The sequence below is a fragment of the Mustela erminea genome, chromosome 17 (assembly GCF_009829155.1).
Source record: "Mustela erminea isolate mMusErm1 chromosome 17, mMusErm1.Pri, whole genome shotgun sequence".
Classification (NCBI taxonomy): Eukaryota; Metazoa; Chordata; class Mammalia; order Carnivora; family Mustelidae; genus Mustela; species Mustela erminea.
Window position 1 is genome coordinate 2,721,357 of NC_045630.1, and position 21,920 is coordinate 2,743,276.

At 45.7% G+C, this 21,920-nt stretch overlaps 1 protein-coding gene across 2 annotated transcripts in view; it reads left to right on the plus strand.

The window, feature by feature from the left end:
• PRRX1 (paired related homeobox 1) overlaps window positions 1-13,043 on the plus strand; it is a 73,375-nt gene extending 60,332 nt beyond the window's left edge. The window contains exons 4-5 of one of the 2 annotated variants that reach the window (XM_032317480.1): window positions 3,182-3,253; window positions 9,742-9,852. In XM_032317480.1, coding sequence (XP_032173371.1) covers window positions 3,182-3,236 — 55 coding nt within the window. In that variant the 3' untranslated portion in view covers window positions 3,237-3,253; window positions 9,742-9,852. Of the gene's footprint in view, window positions 1-3,181; window positions 3,254-9,741 lie in introns of both variants that reach the window. The other variant, XM_032317478.1, reaches the window with a different exon arrangement.
• Window positions 13,044-21,920: the final 8,877 nt, after the last annotated feature.

Consider the following 21,920-nt stretch of genomic DNA (forward strand, 5'->3'; position numbering starts at 1 on the left):
ATGGCCACGGTCCCTGGTCAGCAGGTGGGGATGGTCTATGCTCCAAAATACCTTCCTGTTCTACTGCGAATTCTCACTTCTCTGGAGTGCTTTGGGGGCCAGTTTGTCCGTGTGGGGTTTCTAAAAGATAAAAACAATGTGTGATTCACACTAAACTTTTATATTAAAAAGGTGAAGATTTTTCAAGAAGCAAGTAACAGAGTACTATTTCAATTCCTTGGAAAGACTTTTAACCTCCATTTATTATGCTGTTCCCATAACACAGATTAATTTAGCCCAAGGGAAGCTGAACCTAAGCATCGTTACTGTTCTTAAGTGCCTTTCTTTGAACCTAACCCTGAGTACTCTTAGACCCAGGGTCAAGGCTGCGTGTTCTCTCTGGCCAGCTGCAGTGGAGAAGTGTTCACAAATTCATTTATGTTTTTATTTGCCTTTTTATTGTGAAGGTTAATCAACGCTTTAAAGAGCGGTCTTAAACTAATTATAGGAGATGATCCCCCAGCGGAAGCTCAGCTCCTAACGTGAAAAGCCATGTTCGTGAAATGTAAATACTTTTCAGAATCGGTGGTTTAGATCAAAGCGAGGGCCTCACCTCATCGTTCGTTCTGTTCTACATCGATTCCTCCAAAGACACGCCACAGTTGTGCTTGGACTTTTTTTAATCCCCCATTGTGCAATTAGCCTGAATTATGTTGGTTTTAGCACTTAGAGACCCCATACCTGGGAAACTGGAAATTTCTCCAGCTCTCAGATATAGTAAGCCTTGCTGATTTCAAAAGATTAGTCCTATCCCTATGTCCGATTTAAAATTTAGACTCTTTTCCCATTGGAAAAGTTACTAAAAACACATCTTGAAGACCATTGTGAAATCACGTATCTTTTAATATTTTAAAGAAGTAGAAGACCGCTTTGTTTGTCTGATCATTATTGATAGCTCACAGACTCATTCAGTGGCTTGGGAATGGATGTGGTTCAACATTAATGTTTTAAGGTCTCTGGTTTGAATTTGGTCCTGACCAGGAAGTCCTGCTCCTTTCCCTACCTGGGTCCCAGTTAGGAACGTTTCACACCGGCTCTCAGCGATCCAGATGGCTGCCATGTAGTCCTTGGCAGCCTGAGAGAGAGTCTGAGGGCACCACACTGCGGGGGTGAGGCTGAGCGCCTCCCCGAGTTAGTGCTGGACCAGACTGCCCGCCCCTACGTGGGGGTCACGCCCCAGCGCCCGCGTCACACACGTGTGGTACATGGGCGTCATGCTGCAATCACCAACATGCAATTGGTGTGTGCCTTTTTGGGAAATGTTCTATTTTATTTTAAAAGATTTATGTAGAAATACTAGATACATTTTTTAAGAAGCATTCATAATGCCACCATCTTGATATAACTCGTTTATTTTTGCAATTAGAGTTCAGTATTTTATATAGTGTAGCCTTAGTGTACATATCTTGTATTCTGCTGTTTTCATTTAAAAATCATAGAAGCTAGTGCTTTTGACTCATTTCATGGTATACTTTTATATAGTTGTTTCTCTTAGATACAGAGTTTGTAAAAAAAATAATTAAAAATCGCATAGGATCTGATTGTTCATATTCTGTATGAAGAATAAATTAATCTCCAGATAGAAGTAGAAGAATGATGGTTTAAAACACTAATTTAATCAATATCAATGTTTTTGACCCAATGTTGACTGAAGTGTTTATATTTTGGTTAATTTCTAAAAGTGGCAAGGCTATTCTGTTACTCGGAGATTTTTCTGCTCTGTTTAGGACCAAAATACATTATGGTTTCACAATTTGAAGCTTGGTAGGAAATGTGTCTTGTTTAGGAAACATAAAACAGAAACAAGTGTTGAAAAGCAAAGGAAATGAGAGACCTTTTGTGTTATAAAAAAAATTAACTGGCTATTTCTGTTGGTACATTGATGTCAAGTTAGTTATCTCACATGTGACATTCATTAAAAGGCATTTCTTTTGGTTAATCCTTGGAACGCTCCTGTGTGCTAGCTCCGTCCTTGCTCTGGTTCCAAAGAAGAAACTGAACACTTGCCCAAGTGTAAGCCTTCAGCCAGCAGAGTAAGACCCGGTGCCCGTGGTGCCTGTGTCTGTCTGTCCAGCATACTAGGCCACGTCACCATGTTCTCATTCAGATTCAGGCTTCCATTACACTGAATGCAGTAAAAAGAGTAAGACCGGGAAACTGTAAACATGCCCTTTGATTCAGTGTCTGTCTCAGATCAGGGCTGCATGCGTGCAACTGAGGGCCGCCTTCTGGGGTGTGTGAGCATCCCCTGAAGGACTGATGTGGCTTGGTCATGCGACCAGGCAAGAGTGAGCGGTTTTGCCAGAAAGGATGGCTCACTGGCTTCCGCCGCTCTGCCCTGGAAGAGGAGGGGAGGGAACCAAGACTCAAAGCAATCGTTTGCATGTGGTCAGAATCATGGGATGGGAGAGAGCCAACACATTTTTTTCTGGGTGTCTTTTATATCCAGCATGGTGGCTGTATAATTTATCATCCAAGCTGGGACGCTTCGGAAAGTGAAAGGGTAGTGCTATTAATAATGACACCAGAAAAACAGGCGTCACTGGGGGCATACGGTTCCCCCTATTTATAGCACGACATGGCCCCGTCCGTTCCCTCGAGCATGTTATGGGTGATGACGTCAGGCAGGCAACTGAACCACCAGGAGGAGCAAAGCGTCCTCCGACACGGACGCTGCTGTCCCGGCAGGTGTCTGCTGCATCTACCCATCGCCCGTGGGGGGAAGCTGGTTTTTGGCACACGTGCCCACTGCTTAGATCAGAACTGGGCAAGGGAGGGCGCACCCGGCACCGGAGGTAGTAAGTCCAACAAATCGCGTGGGGGCTTCAACTCCTGGGGAGCAGTGACCAACCAAATCCTAGACTTTGACCTGTTATTCCAGATGAGGTAGTCGAGAAGCTTCTCCCCAGAGACATCCTTTCCTATGGGAGCTGGAGAATGGCCTGGATCATCAGTGCCACTTCCAGAGGGAGGACTGGGCTTCCCAGAGAACTAGTCACAGGCGAGAGAGCGGCCAGCTGTCCCTGTCCACGGCTCCCCTCCCTGTCCTGCTCCTCCTCCCCGTTTGATCGTGGTCATGGTGCTGCCTGACATCCACTGAACGCATTTGGCTCATTTCTCCCTTTCACGCTTTCAAAAATAGATCCTCGTCCCTCCCAAGATGTTGTTTACACGAGGGGCTTCATAACGGATTCTAACGGAAGACACTGAAAAGGTAACTTGTCAGAGGGGGACGAGGGTGGCTGCTGGGGGTAGGGTTTAAGTGGGAACGAAGTGTGTTCGAGAAAGTGGGTCTTGGCAGTTTTTAGCAACGCCATCAGGGAAGTCCTCAGGTGGGGATACGATGGGGAAGCGGAGCCGCGGGCGTATGAGTCCTTGGAGTTAAGGGGAGTCGCACAGCCGAGAGCAGGGCTCCTCCGAGATTACTGAGCACGGGAGTCTCCTGGGATCAGGCTGCAGTGCAGACGCGTTCTGTACGTCTGGCTCAGGACTCGGCTGCGTCTCTAACCTGCTCTCCCGTGGTACTGAGGCTACGACCCTAGGAGTAGGGGACTATAGGATATGGGGCAGGGGTCAGAAGAACCGTGTTCTTGTCCTGGCTCCGGCCACTCTGCAGGCCGTCAGCCGGGTTGTCAGGCTCTCACGCAGCCTTAGGGCCGAGCGAGCGGTGTTTACCTTCTCCATGCCTCCCAGGGCGTCCAAGTCCCGGTCGCCACGAGCATGTGAAAGAAGCAACACGAAAGTCAACGAGACGAGAGAGTGATGCAGGCCCCATGTGTAAAATGTTCCTAGGAGGGGAAGTTAGATATGGCAGAAGGATCGTGAGCGAACAGTGCACGCCAAGGCTAATGCAGAAAATCAGCTTCTGAATTTCAGAAATGCTTATTTAATCACAAAGGATCACCTCCAGAAGGATTTATGGGGTCTCTCTTTAAAGGTAAATGTCCACAGGAGAGCGGGTATGGCGTGGGCTTAGGTAGAGCGGGTATACCTGGTTCTCGCACTGCAAAAGCCGCAGCTGGAGCCTGGCCTCCGACCGCCAGCATCACCGCGCCGCAGCGGCCTCGCGCCCACCGCCTTTGGAAAACCCCCAATAAGCTGGTGAAACCTCAGGGTCTCAGGAGGACACCCAGACTGCTCGGGCCGACAGATTTGTCTTTGGGGGGAAATTTTCAACAGCTTGTCATCATCTGTCCGAGAGGGCCAAAGAGAAAACGAAGTTGCGTTGAAAACAGAGGCAGGCGCTATCTTCCCCCAAGCGCTCCTCAAGTGTTTGGTGATCTGTGGGGCGTTTTGAAAAGCAGAGGGGCAGGTGCCTGTAAGTCTCCTGGTTTAGAATCATACCATATATAGCATTCTCCACGCTTCCTTGGTGTTTGGCAGCGATCTGAACACGCTCCTCCTCCCGACAACCTTCCGGGGTAGGTTGAAATGATCAAAAATGATCTGTCCCCAGTGCAAGTGGAGCCGAACCCCGCCGCGGTTAGCATTCTGCCGTCTGTGGCTGATCTCCATCTGTTAAGAATCTCCAAACAAGGAGATGGAAAGATTTCAAGCTTGCTTGAATGTGTCAGCTCCGTCCACGTCCCGGCGCAGAGCTGCTGGATCAACAGATGGGACCCAAGCATTTCTGTTCCATCTCCGCTTCCGCAGTGCACTTCACTTGGCAGAGCAGTTTCTTGGTCACAGACACAAAGAACCGACATTCTTCAAAACTCAAGAGAAAAGATGCTTTCGCCAAACCCTATTAACCCAGTTCCTGTGCTCAGCTCATGTGCATGTCCTGTTAGAGGGGCAGGTGGCTCTTAGAAGGCAGGACCAGCGGGCCGGACCTGTCGGTGCCGCTAAGCTCTTGACGTTACCATGTGCGTCATCGATATGGATCACTTAGTCTCTGTCTCACTTTCTGATCCCGGCAAGTGTCCTCTTGTGTAGGAATGAGTGCTCGTTTCACATTTTGAACAGTCCTATAAAATTGGTCGAAAATACCTAATTAACCCTCTTCGGTTTCATCTTGAGAGAAAATGTTTCAAGATCCTCTCTCTCTGCCTAACATAGACCTTTGTAAGTTTTGGTGGCCTGGGAAACAGGTGGTCACAACAGTCTTTCACACTGGCGGCCAGCCAAGGCGCTCACGTCTGTTGTCACTTTGGGAAGTGGGTCCTCTCCAACTTACTTTTCATGCTTTCTTTAAAGCATGACTAAGCGGCTCTAGAGTACCCCCTCATTAATTCTGTCTTCTCTGACCTGTCACACGTCTCGCTTGTCACTGGTGTGTCAACGGACTGCCCGCTCCTTGCCTCCATGGCTCTTTCAGTGCAAGTTGAGGAACTAGAACCATGTCGAACTACCAGACGGAGCACAGACTTGTAATTCTTTAGTGCAGGCGCTATTCCAAACCCTGGTTAGTCGTCTATGAAGTAAGACGGGCTCTGTTCTTGTGTCCTACTTCTTAGAGCTGTGCAATGTGCCAGACTAAGTTGGATCCATTTTTGAAAATTTATAATTTCCTAAACATTTACCAAGGGCAAATGTTATCATTTGTTGTGCTCCTAGGAAACTGCAAAACTCATTCATTGAGAGCAGCTGCTGTTCTAATCTTCATGCCCCACTAACTTGAGGGCTACCTACAAAGCATCGCACAGGGTCATGAATGCAGTGATACCCTTACAACAGCACCTCAGTACAATCGGACAAGGGTACTTTCTCGACTCTAGAAACTCAGGCTTCCATTTAGGGGAAAGTGTCCCAGTGAAAATCCAATTTCCTGTGCAATATGTAACTAATTTGCATTGATTTGGTTTTGAGATGGAAAATGGATTATTTTCTGGACACATTTGAGAGGGAAATCTCAGTATTTCCAAAAGATGTGTTACCATATGAAGTCTTCAGACTAGAATATCAGATGAAATTAGTCAACTACAAAGCAGCTCTATAAAAATTGTAAAATAGATAATATTGAAGTCAAAGCTATAGTAGACATTTTTAGAAAACAGCGATGATGTCTTCAGTAAACAAAAACAACCCCCAAAGGTTCCAGTCCCCTTTGTCTACTATGGAAAAAGGACTCGATCTTTGACCATCAAAAAAGGAGAAAACCGGGATGCCTGGGTGGCGCAGTGGGTTAAACCTCTGCCTTCGGCTCAGGTCATGATCTCAGGGTCCTGGGATCGAGTCCCGCGTCAGGCTCTCTGCTCAGTGGGGAGCCTGCTTTCCTCTCTCTCTCTGCCTGCCTCTCTGCCTACTTGTGATCTCTCTCTGTCAAATAAATAAATAAAATCTTTTTTTAAAAAAGGAGAAAAATCTCTATGAAATAGGACTTTGCTTGCCTAGAGCCTCAAAGGAAAATAGAACCTCAAGAGAATTAGGTCAAGTACTTGAAAGAGTGATACTCCATGACCATCCACAATTTACCATCAGAGAATTTTTTCTTTATGCTCTCTCATAAAGTTTTAGCCTTCTGTTTCCAGGAGCCGTTCAATTTTATTCTGTTTAACCAATAACATAGATAATGTGCCATTTCAGCTCCTCTCTTATGCATTTTAAATGGTACTATGGACCATCTTCAGGATTTAATTCTCTCACTAAAACCTGGCTAAGAAAGGTGGACTGGGTTCATTTTATGATCTGTAACTTAGAAGCATTTCCCAAACCCAGTGGTTTCTCATCCTAACAAATGACATCTTTCATTTCCTTGAAACCTTGGGTTTCAGTATATACTAGCAATTTTTTGAATGTAGGATTTACGGGTTTGTATACATTTCTGGTAGTGCCTTGAATGGAAGCAAGTAATTCATATAGAAATTAAATGAGAGTACTATATGGGTTTCAAAAATAAATGAAAATTTTTGGTGTATCACTAAAAAACAAAACAAAACAAAGAAACAAAAAAACGTGTCCTATTTTAACAGGGTTTCTGATCATTTACCTCACTCCTAATTGAAACCTATCTTAACTGGGGACTCTTTTTCTGCTCTGTTGGTAGACAGTAGGAAAGTGATAGTCTGCTGTTAGATCTGTACTAATCTAATATTTGTTCATTTTTTAAAGATATTTTTGATGGGTCAAGAATATGCAGTCATTGGCCCTGGCTTTTGTCCCGTCCCTTTGATTGTGCTCATTCTGTCAAGAGAGCAAATGTAATAGGAAGGACTACTTCCTAATGATAAAAGAATATTGGTGAATTTTTTAAAAAGATTTTATTTATTTTTTTTGAGAGAAAGTGTGAGTGAGAAAGAGAGAGCTCAAGCGGGGGGAGGGGCAGAGGGAGAGGGAGAAGCCGCGCTGAGCAGGGAACCTGACGTGGGGCTCCATCCGAGGACCCCGGGATCATGACCTGAGCCGAAGGCAGCGGCTTTAACCCACGGAGCCCTGCAGGTGCCCCTGGTAAGACATTTTTGAAAACCCATTACTCCCAGCAGGAGGCCGAGCGAGACCACGGACACTGAGCAGGAGTCATTTCCTCACAGGAGATCTCTCAGCTCTGTATTCGTCACACACTTTCTTGAGCGTCGACACGTGCCAGATACGAGGTCAGCTCCACCCGAGGATACAGTGGTGGACGGGGTCAGATGTGGGGTCGGATCTGTGCGCTTACAGGTGAGGCACTGACCTAAGTGCTGAAAGGGAACTTCCTGGGTGCTCTCGGAGAACCTAACTTTGCACAGATGGCTGAGAGCTTCTTCCCGGATATGGGTAAGAGTGAAGCAGGTAAAAATGAGACGGAAGAACGTAGGATTCTTTTGGAGCGCTATGGAGTCTTCCTTTTTCTGCCTTAAGACACTCACACACACACACACACACCAGCGCTATTGGAGCACTATGGAGTCTTCCTTTTTCTGCCTTAAGACACTCGCACACACACACACACCAGCACTATTGGAGCGCTATGGAGTCTTCCTTTTTCTGCCTTAAGACACTCGCACACACACACACCAGCGCTATTGGAGCACTATGGAGTCTTCCTTTTTCTGCCTTAAGACACTCGCACACACACACCAGCGCTATTGGAGCACTATGCAGTCTTCCTTTTTCTGCCTTAAGACACTCACACACACACACACACACCAGCGCTATTGGAGCACTATGCAGTCTTCCTTTTTCTGCCTTAAGACACTCACACACACACACACACCAGCGCTATTGGAGCGCTATGGAGTCTTCCTTTTTCTGCCTTAAGACACTCACACACACACACACACACCAGCGCTATTGGAGCGCTATGCAGTCTTCCTTTTTCTGCCTTAAGACACTCACACACACACACACACACCAGCGCTATTGGAGCACTATGCAGTCTTCCTTTTTCTGCCTTAAGACACTCACACACACACACACACACCAGCGCTATTGGAGCACTATGCAGTCTTCCTTTTTCTGCCTTAAGACACTCACGCACACACACACACACACCAGCGCTATAAGAATTTTAAATTAAGGACGTGTGTTTCTGGAGAGACCTAGTGATCTGGGACTGATTATACTTCATTAACGGAATTTTCCTGGGCTAATTGCTAGTAAGTGAACTGAAACAGGTTATTGTGAGTCTTAACCGTAAGTCTCAATGTATGGTCTCCCGAATAGGGATGCACGGCACAGGCGGTCTATTGGAGAGCAGCTTTACTTTTCTCTGTCTCTGGTCTGTCACTTGACCCCAGAACCACCAACTCCCGTGTGGCTGGTCGATCGCCCCGGAGTGCAGTCAGCAGTGGAGCTCCCGGCGTCCCATTTATAGTCTATCTCATTCCAGGCCTCCGTTGAAAGGGATTTTGCTAATGTTAGAAACAACTAGAAACATTTTCATTTAACTAGAACGAGTTCCCTTTTAACTGTTTAGTAGACAGTAAAGAATAATTTGCTTCCAAGTCTGAGAGACCCTTACTTTTTCCTTTAAAAGAAATTCATGGATTCCATTCACAGAAAACCACCAAGTGCCCATTTCTGTCCAGCTGCTTTTCTGGGTCTCAATTACCATCTCTGACAATGAAAAACAACTTCAGGTTTCTCTCAGGAATAAGGACAAAGAGAGAAAGTTATCTCTGAGGCCAGGAATCCTGAACCTGGACAGAGCCTTTGCTCGTTCATGTAGGGGATTTAAACAGTTCCCAAATAACTAACCTGAAGGCATCCTGAGCTACTCAAGTCCTCTTGGGAAGAAGCTACAAAGTCACGGCGGGTCGGACAGGAAACTGCGGCAGCACCTGGTGCTCCGGGCCGCGGGGTCAGGGACGGGGGCTCTGCTGCTCCAGCAGCTCCCGGCGCGGCCCCCGCCGACGGCCCGCAGTGTGGTGGGCGCGGGGTGACGAGGCCACGGTGCCCCAACCCCCCAGACGCCACGTGTGTCGCTCCCGGCTCCAGGGGCTGTGACGGACGCAGAGAGGCCACCGGCCGGGAGACGTCCCGCTTTTCCGCAGAAGCAGCTTTCTCCTCTCGGCCCAGAAGTCCGCTATGCCTCACTGTGTCCCACACGGCAGGCCCCTCTGCCCGCCCTGTCCCCGCGCTCCCCTGCCCTTCCGGACGCTGCCAGCCTTGCCCGCGTGCCCTAGACCCATGCAGATCCGGGGCTGATGGAGACCTCAGAGGTCACCCGTGCAGCCCGCCCCGCCCGCCCCATGCCGAGACTCGTGTCTTCCCGGGGCGCCGACTGCGGCTTCGTGAAACTAATGCCTGTTGTTCTGCCTGCTCTCTCCTTTGTCCCTACAGCGCCATGGCTACTTACTCCGCCACATGTGCCAACACTAGCCCTGCACAGGGCATCCACATGGCCAACAGCATTGCCAACCTGAGACTGAAGGCCAAGGAATATAGTTTACAGAGGAACCAGGTGCCAACAGTCAACTGAGGAGAAAAAACCATTAAACAGGCCTACGAAGAAATCAAACACCATAAGACACCTTTCCTGCTCTGTCATTTCTTCATTTGAGGAAAAAATAAATAAAACAAACGAACAAACAAAAAACCTGAACTCAAACATTGGGACCATGGCAGAGAAAAGCCGGAGAGGAGCAAAATGAAAATTAGTTCACCAGTGTTTCTCCGCCCTCTGGGGTACCACCACCACCACGTGCTTCTGCGTGTGTTGATTTTGTTTTTCCTTCTCCTCGTGTGCTTTGCTTTAATATACTCCAAGCTTCTTCAGTTAGGTTCAGCCCACCCACCCCCATGGCCGTATGAGTTTCAAAACAAAACAAAAAAACTAGAGCAGCCAAAGAAACCACATATACATTCAGAGTCATTGTCTAGCCTCTCCTCATGACCTGTTTGAACCGCAGTGCCTTGCCCCTATCTTTCTTCCCAGTTCTCTGAATAAAAGCTCTAGGAGCTTCTGAGAAGCCAAAGTCTCTCTGAAAAATCTGTGCCAGACACAATTTCCTGTCTTGTGGTCTCCATCTCTGTCGGTCATGGTAAGGTCTTCCCATCAGCTCCTGTTCAGAAAGCAATTATGTACAACATCTGGTCACTGGCTTGTGTCTGGCTAACTCTGAGCTCTAAGCTGTAGATCGAAGCTCTCCTTATCAGCTAGAGATTTAAGCTCTAAGCTATAGATGATGATATTGCCATCACCACCACCCCTGACCCCCATCCAGGCAATCAGCCATCGTAAGTCAAAGGTATTTGTTGTTTTTGAATGATTCGTTGTCATGGGCTTGACATTCGAGAGAGGGAGAGAGATTTCTTTAGGAAAACAAAGACTGAGTTGTGAAAGGCATGGCCTACATCTCTTTAGTGCCTTAAGGATAGTCAGATGCACACTTATATATATACTGTATATATTTATATATTTTATGTATATATATCTAAAATATTCTTGCAAGCTTGAGGTTGCAGTTTCTTGAACACTACCAAAAGCACATCTCACACCATCACCACTGTCCTTGATCTCTACAGTGATGAGATGTTCTGGGGGATCTCGCTTCCTTTCTTTCTTGACACAAAATTCTCATCAAGGCCACAGAGCACTTCACAGGGCATCTGTTTCAGAACAGGTCGCATTTTCACATTTGAGCTTTGAATAAATTAGAGCCTACTCGAGGCTGTAAAAATGTTCTTGAGTTTGAAGACCGCTCTGGTGGAACAGGAGTATATCCTGACACGTCGTGGGGATCACATTTAGAGGAGGGAAAGCCATGTTGCCATCTGCCCCTTCTCCACTCAACAGGAATCTGAAAGACACATGTTTGAATGGAATCCTTAATGTCTTGTCTAAATTCCAAAAATTTAAGAGGCGACTGTGGGCTATTCTTTTACTAATATTTTGAAATAAAGTTTAGTGCCTAGGGCTGCGAGCCAGGACTGACCTGTCTTTGTTTCTTTCTTTTTGTCTCCAGCTGTGCTTTTGTAACTTGTCGGGTGGACAAGACCAAACCACACCACCATGCTGTGCCTCAGTTTACCTTTTTGTAAAATGGGTTTAACAATACCTACCTCACAGGGGTGTTGTGAGGCTCTATTCATTTGCTCCCTCATTCTTTCCTGTGTTCTCTGCTTGTGCAGCACTTGGTAGCCATGGGAGGAAAGGGACTACAAAAGTATACAATGTTAATGGAAGGATAAGGTACCTGGAAGCCTTGTTTTCTAGCAAGGAAGTGCTACCTTGCTGTAAATACTTTCAGCCTTGTATTTGGAAATGAGAAATAGGTTTATATTTACAGACCTCTCAAAAATCACATCACTTGACCAAAGAATAAGATACACAGAACAGACATATTTTTGACCTATTTTCATCCTGACCAGGTTGGTTCTAATACCTTTAGTTATCAGCAATTAAAAAGCTTTAGATTGGTTTTGGCCAAATACGCCAACTCTGAGTGACTGGCATGGACTGCTGAGTTTAAGATGCACTTTCAGCACACGCTTGTTCCCCCCTCAGCCTAGCAAGTTGAACCAATGGTGGAACTTTTTCACCAATCGGAAAATGTAATTTTAAATGCTGAATCTATACTTCTTTTAGTAACAAGAAGAAAGCCCATCTTGTGCATTTTGCTTCCATCCACTGATTCCCTCTTCCTCTAGCGTATTATTAAAATATTTCTTACTGATCTTTTATGTGGGCTGGCTGAACACCACATATTACTTGCTTCCTAAGGATTCCCTCGACTAATTCTTTGGTCCCACTAGCTGCTGCGGATTATCAAGATTCAAAGGAACAGTGTAAACTAACAGATGAAAACATTCTCTGTGAATTGAGTGAAATCCAAGAAATTGGTGAACATCTGGAGTTTGGACTCTGGGCTACAGTGCAGGGAACAGAACTCATACAAGACAAGGTGTTGCTAGGAAAGGGGAATTTTTGAAGAGGGAGGAAAGGAATAGGTCATATGAAATAAAGTCACTGAAGCTTTCGTCCTGACATCCGTTTTCAGTAGTGAACAGAAAAGCCTGACCCCAAAACCCAAACGCTATGTGAAACTGGGCAGTTTTGCCACCAATGCCTGGGAAGCGATGTGTGGGAAATCAGAGAGTAGCCAGTGCTGGTCAGCCATAGGAATTTTCATTGCTAGTGACTCAACACCACAAACATTTGTTATCTAAGCACCTGATCAAGAAGTATACACATGAGACAAGCACTCAGTATTGTTCATTTATTCTTGATTTTTTTTTTTAAGTAGAAGTTCGATATATGATTTAGAGGAGTGGCCTTTTGGCTTCCAAGCCAGGTCTCCACTGAAGGCCTCAGGCCAACAACGTTCCAAGGCGTCCTCCCTGCTCCTCACCATCGTTCAACCCAGATACAGATGAAAACGGGCAAACTGTCTGTCTGTGTCCCCAGTCCCTTCCCAAACTAGATGCTGATCTGTAGGACACTTGGCAGGTTAAGTCAAACCAGAAGAGGTGACTGAATAAAAAAGGGAATGACACTTAGGTATAAAGATCTCCTAATAAATGTAATATGTAAATTATATCTTGCTTTATGATGTAAAATATACATTGTTTGCGCTAGAATAGAAATGATTCCTTTTCAATAAAAAGAAGAAGGATGCTACTGTGCGGTCTTTTGTTACATACATTTGAGTCTGCTGATTCTTTTCTCTTAGAACTTCAAAAATCAGTCTGCTAGGACCTAAGGGTGCCTGCCGGGAGAGTGAAGGCAGAAAGATTTGTGGACAGAACGTTCATCGGAGTGTGGTAGCATTTCTTAAAAATGCAAACTGTCTATTCCTCAAAAGCAAAGACAATGGTGGGAGGGAGAGGGGATATTTATTGGCATAATGCGTAAAGGGACACTTTTATGAGAATTTAGTTAATTTTCACCCATTTCTTTAGAATCCATAATACCAGCTCTATATGACAAAACAGACAAAATAGTGCACACGTTTATTTTAGAATAAAGAAGTAACAGAGTAAAATGTAAGCACCTACTGTGTGTAGCACTGGGTGTGGGTATGGGGGTGGGGATGGAAAACCAAACTGGGAGGCATATGTTCTGTTTTCATATAGATTAAGATCCGATTTAAAAGGGAAGTCCGTGATGAACCAGCGTATGCAACAGTCAAGACAACAAGTGAAGATGTCAAATGAATAGAGTAGAAACACTGAGCTGAAGCGAGAGAGGGTCTCACGGAAGATCTGGGGTTCGTTTAATCCTCTAGGACTGGGAAGACAGGAGGTGCTGCCTTCAAGTCAGAGAACAGAAAACGGATGAACGTGGGGACACAGGAAGGAGGAATTTGTGTTCGGGGACCATGACAATACAGGCCCAGATGGAACGGAGGCTTGTTTTGAATCCACGTGGAGGAAAACACTGGAGATTGAAACTGAGCCTTCCTCTCGCAGAGTATGGTGTGTCGGGACAGAGGAGTTTGGAATTTTGCTCAGGCCATAGAAATCCACTAAAAGTTATTAAGTAGGAAAAAAGTCATGCAAAACATACTACTACAGCAGGATTGCTGTGGTAAAAGAATGAAGAGAAGCCAGAACAGAACAGGAACTAGAAGCAGAACAGTTGGCAGGAAGACAAAAAGCAAAGCTTGAATAGGGCACATCTTGCGAGGAAAGAATCAACAAGACTTTATGGCAGGAAAAAGAGAATAGAGTCTAAGATAAAAATAAATGAAAAAGTGGGAACTAGGAGAAGGGATCACAGACAAAACTGACAAAAACCAACAGAAATGTGAGACCCTGTGAAAGAAGCAGTAATGGCAGTTTTAAGTACGTAAGTGAATTTGAAAACAACAAAATGTAAGTTAAGGTATGAAAGCTTGGCTTGAAACCAAGGTCAAGGATGGAGATACAACTTTGGGATTCATGTTTAAGGAGGTGACACCTTGAGGTACGAGAATGAATGAGTTTTTGAGAGAAGAGAGTCCTTGTGCTTCCTCTGGCAGCGTAGTGGACCCTTGAACAACACACTTTGAACTGCCCAGGTTCACACCAATGTGGATTTTTTACAGCACAGTACTGTAGCTGTATTTTCTCTTCCTTATGATTTTCTTTCTTTAAAAGACTTCATTTATTTGAGAAAGAGACAGAGAGCACGAGGAGGTGGGACAAGGGAGAGAGGGAGAAGGAGACGCAGACTCCCCACTAGCAGGGAGCCCAGGGCAGGGTTCAGTCCCAGGACCCTGAGATCGTGACCTGAGCCAAAGCCGATCCTTAACCAACTGAGCCACCCAGGTGGCCCTTTATGATTTTCGTAATAACATTTTCTTCTGTCTAGCTTACTTTATTATAAAGATACGGCATCGAATACATGCACAGAATTTGTGTGCAAAGACTTTTTGTGCCCTTGGTAAGGCTTGTGGTCAAGAGCAGGTGTTAGTAGCTAAGTTTTAGGGCAGTGGAAAGTTTCACATGGATTACTGACTGCACCAGGCGTGGCGCCCCGACCCCATGTGGTTCAGAGGGTCATCTGTAGTTTCAGCCCAGGGAGGAAGGTCCGACTCTGCAGAACATGTAGCGAGGAGACAGCTGCTGAAGGCCGTTGGAAGGAGCTGTTTGAGAAGCAGGAGGAGGACCAGCTTGTTGGCTGCCCCACAGTTAAGGAAAAGGAGTCTCCGAAGAGAAGAGAGTGCTGGGCATGGTCAGATGCTGGGGAGCAGACCAGCTTCACTGGGGGTGGAGGAAAGGCCACTGGATGCATGACTTTCTCGAGGATGTTTACTGCAGTGCTGGGCGAAGGAGACACATTTTGACCAGTCATGGTAGGAATGAGTTCCTTGAAAAATGGAAGTGGAAGCCGTGGCTCATAGACTACTTGCTCGAGACCCTTTGGCATCGAAAGTCTATGAATAAGGGTTCTTTGAGCTGCAGGTGGCAACTGGTTCAAATCGCAGGGCTGTATTTAAAACCCATGGGGGTGCCCACTGGACCCAAACTACGACTGCTGGAGCCGAGCCGCTCCTGGGGTCCCAGAGGCTGGAATGAGGCTGCACCCCTAGACAAGCCAAGGTCTGTACGCCCTGCCCCGGAGCCCACTGGCGCTCTTCTGACGGTGTCTGGCCTCTGGGCAATGAGTCCGCAGTGCCAGCCAGATGTGCGGACCTGGAACCCGCTGTCCTCACCATAGACCACGCTTCAGGCATTTCTGATTGAGGCTTCCTGTCCCGGTAGCCTGGAGCCCACTTTCAGGGCCCCATGGGCCTCTCTTCCTGCGACTGCTGTTTGCGGGGGGGTCAGGGTGTGTAGCCGGAGCTCGGTGAGCACAATGCCATTGCCACCCTTGTGGGTGGAAGTCTACTTTGGGTGCAGGATGGGCTGACGTGGAAAGGGAGGTGAGCGGGACACAGGTTGGGGTTCTAGGATCTGACCATCCCCGCAGGGCATTTCTGGGAAGGAATTCCAAATAGTTCGAGAATCCTACATGTCAGCCTGAGTTTCCAGGTCAATATGGAAGTATGTTCATTAAGAGAAGAGTGTCGGACATAATTTGTTGAATAGATTGTTAGCTTGATTGATAACAAATGTCTGGAGATAAACCTGGATTTTCATTTCTACTCTTGCCCGGACAGCGCCCGGTGGAGGAGCACCACACACCTCTTTTAAGATCTGGCTGGTTAGCTTTTGGTTCACTTTCTGGATATCCCATTAAACAGAAACCAATGCCAGAAATCTTGTTGGGACGTAATTCTTGAATGTAGATCCATCTCAGCCTCACTATTTTTTTGTTTTTCCTCTCTGAACAGGACTCAGAGCTCTGCTTACTTCTAAGGCCTCAGTTTACTTCTCCCATGGGACAGGCTGAGGAGAGTTTTGAAAAAAGTTAACGTGCCTCCTCTACTCAGCATCCTCGCGGTATAAAGGGCTTTCCAGTCGACGGGTCCTGACGCACTGCATGGGGCTTGTGGGGGGACGGGACAGCAGGGAGGTTTGGGAAGGGGCCGAGAACGAAGACCTCCAGTCATTTCTCTAGCTCCTTCTAAGCCCCTGTAATTCCCACTGTCTCAAGCCTTCTGACTCTGCTAGAAAAGAGGGAGGTCTTACATTTCGCAGAGTTTGCTACTATCTGACCCTTGGGAGGCTGGGAGGCCTGGCATTGGGTAAAGATCCTCCCTGGTCTACCGAGTACCTCAGGTCTCCTGGTTCTCGATTTCAGGGCCTGTAACAATGCTCCGCTTTTACCCATCAGTTTCTACCTGGTCGGCTACATTTCAGTTGCAAGTGGCAGAAACCCAACTCAAATTAGGCGGTGATGGTTTAATCAGGGGATTTGTTACGTGGGTGGAGGGTAAGTCAAAGAAGAAAGGAGGAGCTCTAGGAACTGGGGTAGCTCTGAAAAGCCCCGGCAACAGAACTGAGAGCTGACATCCCCAGAACTCTGCCTCTCACCTCTGCGTGCGAGCTTTCTCCACGTCGCAGGGAAAGCAGCTACCGCCAGACGCAGCCTCCGTCCATTTCACTTGGGAAGAAAGATCAGAGAAACAAGCTCCTGTTACGAAAATCCTGGGGGAGGACTCCATCGCCCTGATTTGTTTCGTGGACACCCATGACCCAGACATTGTGTCCCGTGGGTTGAGAGGTACTGGGCACCCAAAGCAGGGCGCCTGCTTGTTTCAGGTACTGCTTGGGCACCGACACGATTCCTCTGGTCTCCATCTCTAGCTCCGGGCACTGCTGCAGTGCTCAGTCGCCAGGCCATTTCAACTTTGGAGGCTGTATTTTAAAAATGGTAAAGCAGCAGTGAGCCTTGGATCCTGAAAAGTGACTGTGGGAAGCAAAGGTACAACCCTTGCTGGCCAGGAAGCATCTTGGAGTGTTAGATGACAGAGAATGAAGTTCTGCTATGTTGAACCACTATACAACAGGGCCTATTTCGAACTGCAACCTAGCCTCACCCAACTGGCAGGCCTCTTTCCTCTTCTCCTTCCTTCCCTACTGGTTCCCTCCTCCTCCTCCCGACCCCCTGCCTGCCTGCCCTTCCTTTTTTCTATACTACCTGCATTTCAAGATGTTTCTTGTACCTCATAGCCTCATAGCTCTCCCTGACCACATGTTCTAATTCTCCCACACCGGACGTTATATGGTTGTCCATATAATGGATCTTGTGCCTTTTGGATTACTCCTAATAAAGTAATTAAATGTAAGAGTATATTAATACACCAAAAAACATTTCAGTAAATTAATGCCTAACACTGTGGGCTTCCTGGAAAATAACTTCCAAAATGTTATTCTAGTTGTGAAACAGCAGCATTCCTGAAAGGAAGAGAAACAGGTCTTCCACAGATTGAAGGCGTCTGAAAACTATTTCTTAGAGTCATATATTTATTTGCCTAGTGTCACTCAGTTAAGAATAGGTAAACTAAGGCCAGCAAAACTGGACAGCTAGAGAAGCTCACGCACGAGCATGGGAAGACAGGAACAAAAATGTTCATTGCAGAATGGTTTGTAAAAACAAAATTTTGGAAATAAACGAAATGTCCATCAATGGGAGAATAAATAAGCTGTGATATATTCATATAATGGAAAACTATTCAGAAATAAAAAATGAATGAGTGAACCATGGCTACACATGCCCACTTGCATAGCTCTCAGAAATGTAGCTTTGAGGGGAAAAGTAAGTTACAGAAGACTGTGTGACACTATTTTATGAGGTTTAAAAGCAGTCTAAAATATATATTGTTTGTGAACATGAATGTATTTGGTAAAAATATAAAAAGATGCATAGGAATGAAAATCAATTTCAGGATAATAATTTCAGAAAAAGCACCTTCTGAGTAAGGAGACAAGGGACTGGGTTGGAAAGGGCCCCTGCGTGCTCCAAACATACCTGAAATATCTTATTTCTTTAAAAAAATATGAGGAACAAAGAGGACAAGTATTAAAGTTTGACGAAAGCTGTGTGGTAAGTACAGCATGTCCCCATCTCTAGCTCCGGGCACTGCTAGAGACATCAGGATACTGATCTCTCTACTTTGCTGTGAATATTATATTTCAAAACTTGTTAAATGTGGAAAGAAAAGAACGCGTATGTGTATCTTACCGCCTCCGCAGGCGGAGATGCGAGATTGAGGTGGGTGCGTCCGTATAATCCCAGATTTTGTTGTAGCCAAGTGGAGAGGAAAGTGGTCACAGTACATGTTCTTAGAGGTCTAAAAAAAAAAAAACCCCGCATATAACTTAACTCACCTAATCGAGCTTTGAGGTATAGAAGCGTTGATGTCTCTGAAAGATTTCTACCAAAAATATCTCCCTCGGTTTACTACTGGCCCTAAATTTGTACCTTCAGAGTATGGGTTTCCAGGAGTCTCCCATGGTCTGGGCTGTATGAGGTGGCCCATGCCCTGAAGTTATCATTAGCCATTTTTTATCATTCCTGCATGATCCTGAAAGAACAGGACATAGTTTTAAGACACGGAATGGAGGAAAAGACGGAAGAAGAGAAGTGTGTGTGTGTGTGTGTGTGTGTGTGTGTGTGTGAAGCGGGGGGGATCTGAGAGTCCTGCTGCAGAACAGCACACGGACCAGATCTCTGCAGAGGGGAACCGAAAGGGGTAAGTGACACAAGCACGGGCCGTGTTTCCGGCCATGTAATCTCGGGAAGTTGCTCCTGTCCTATGTGTATTTTTCTTCTTTGTAAAGTGATGATCTGCCTCACAGATTGGGGAGGGATTAAAGAGAACAGATGCACAAAGCACTGATAGCCTACTTGAATCACGTTGTGGATTTCCTTGTCTTTCTGTACGATCAAGGGACAGCTCAGGTACGGGGAAGAGAGCCCTGGGATGTCATCAGTGGCCCAGGCTCTCTGTGTGGCACCAAAGCAGAAGAAATTCAAGGATGAGTAAAGTGTGGCAGCGAGAAACGGAGGTGGGAAAATGCAGAAAGGAAAAGAAGGAACATGTAGTTTAGAATGTGTGTGACTGCCCTGCTCTTCCCAGAAGTATACACAAGATGGTTTTCCCTTTGCCTAGATACTCTTACAGTTGAGGTATCTTGGGGTGCCTGGGTGGCTCAGTCGGTTAAGCTGCTGCTTGGACTCAGGTTGTGGTCTCAGGGTCCTGGGATTGAGCCCTGCATTGGGCTGTCTGCCCAGCGGGGAGCCTGCTACTCCCCCTCCTTCTGCCTGCCGCTCCCCCTGCTTGTGCAGGAGCTCGCTCTCTCTGTCAACTAAATAAAGACAGAAAATCCTTTAAAAAAAATTGAGGGGTCTTGACTGGCAATAATGTAGCAACTTCTTTCTAGATATGTCTCCTGAGGCAAGAGAAACAAAAGCAAAAATAAACTATTGGGACTTCATCAAAATAAAAACTTCTACACAACAAAGGGAACAATCAATAAAGCTGAAAGACAACCTGCAGAATGGGAGAAAATTTTTGCAAATGACGTGTCTGATAAAGGGCTAGTATCCAAAATATTTTTTAAAAAGGACACAACTCAACACCCAAGAAACAATAATCCAATTAAAAAATGGGCAGAAGACATGAATAGGTATTTCTGCAAAGACATACAGATGACCAAAAGACACATGAAAGGGTGCTCAACATCACTGATCAGCCCACGCCTTCCGGAATGGCTAAAATCAACAACACAAGAAAACAAATTTTGGCAGGGTTGTGGAGAAAGGGAAACCCTCTCACGTTGCTGACGGGACTGCAAACTGGTGCAGCCACTGGGAAAAAAAAAGTGTGGAGGTTCCACGGAAAGTTCAAAAAAGAGCTACCTACGACCCAGCATTTGTGCCGCTGGGTATTTAGTCAAATACAGAAGTACTAATTCAAAGGGATACATGTACCCGGATGGTTACAGCAACATTCTCTGCAACAGCCAAATTATGGAAACAGCCCAAGTGTCCATCAATTGATGAATGGATGAAGAAGATGTGGTATTTATATATATGTATGTGTACACACACACACACACACACACACACACATACATATACATATGTAATTTCATATTCCATTGTGTGTGTGTATATATATATATATATAATGGAATGTTACCCAGCCATAAAAAAGAATGAAATCTTGACATTTGCAATGACATGAAGAGAGCTAGAGAGTATCATGTTAAGCAAAATAAATCCATCAGAGAAAGACAAATACTACATGATTTCACCAATACTGGAATTTAAGAAATGAAGCAAACGCACAAAGGACGAAAAAGGAGAGAGAGAGGCGGACCCAGAGACGGACTCTGATCGTCAAGGACGAACCGGGGTCAGCAGAAGGAAGGGCAGTGGGGTTGGGTCGGGTGGTCGGCAGGGCCTGTGCGTGCACTCGCCGCGACGAGCACAGGGCACGCGCGGAAGTGGTGAGTCACTATGTACACCTGAAATGAATGTTGCATTGTGTGTTAACTGAAATTTAAATAAAAATTGACTTTCTTTTTGGTGTGTGGTTTTTTGTTTTGGTTCTTTGGAAATGTTTGTTTTTGTGTTTGCCTTGAATACAAAAATGGCACTCAAAAGTTCAGAAGCCCTTTCTCCCACCCCAGTGGAAATCCGACAGAACAATGACTGAGGAGTTGGGATGACTTCCTCTTTCCTCTTTGGTTACACAAAGCAGCAGGGCACAGAGCTCGTTTTTGAGGGAAGACCGCGTTTTGCTTCAAGTCCTTCTCCTCACTGTCTCCCGACTGGGCGATGCTCCTTCTCCTCAGGGAGGAGGCGTTTGCTGACCTGCTAGAGACCCCCTCAGCCTGGATGGTACTCCCTATCTCTCCTGATTCCCAGCCTCTCCCTTCCTGACTCCAAGCGAGTTTCAAAGAGTCTGTTTGGAATTTACTGTTTTTGAGTCAGCAAGGGAAAAGGCAGTCACCACAGAGGCCGAGAAATGATTGTGGAATGTCCCTCTCCAAGACTCAAAACACTGAAGTCTGGGCTGTTTCCCATATGACCTGCTGTCTCTGTCACCGGGAACATACCTCAGGCCCTACCCTCTCAGGAGACAATCTCACCCCAACATCAAATGAATGGCCAGTGGTCAGATGGGATCGCATTTCCTGCAAATACACGCTGTTGACAGGAGATGCATAAAACACAAGGATATTTTGAAGAGAATAGAAGTCAGATGAGTATTAGACCAAAGAAACTCGGTTTTTCCATATTAATAAGAGATAACATAGATGTTAAGGCAAAGAGCACCATTAGGGATAAGAAAGGCTATCACATAATGATAAAAAGAACAATTCAACATGAAGCCATCACAATTTTAGATAACACTTAGCAACATGTAATGATGTAGCCTTAAAATTTATAGTATATAAAATGACAGAACTATAAAAAGAATGTAAAAATCTACAATCACAATTGGAAATTTTAACATACTTCTCTCGGTAAATGATAAAGATTAAAAACTAGAAAGCTTATAGAACAAGACAGCTACCAAGCTTGATCTTTATGAATATTGATAATATAATTTTTAAATAGCACAGAACTCATTATATAGACTACCTTTTTATCAGAAATTGATTACATTGATTAAACAATATCATTAACCAAGGAA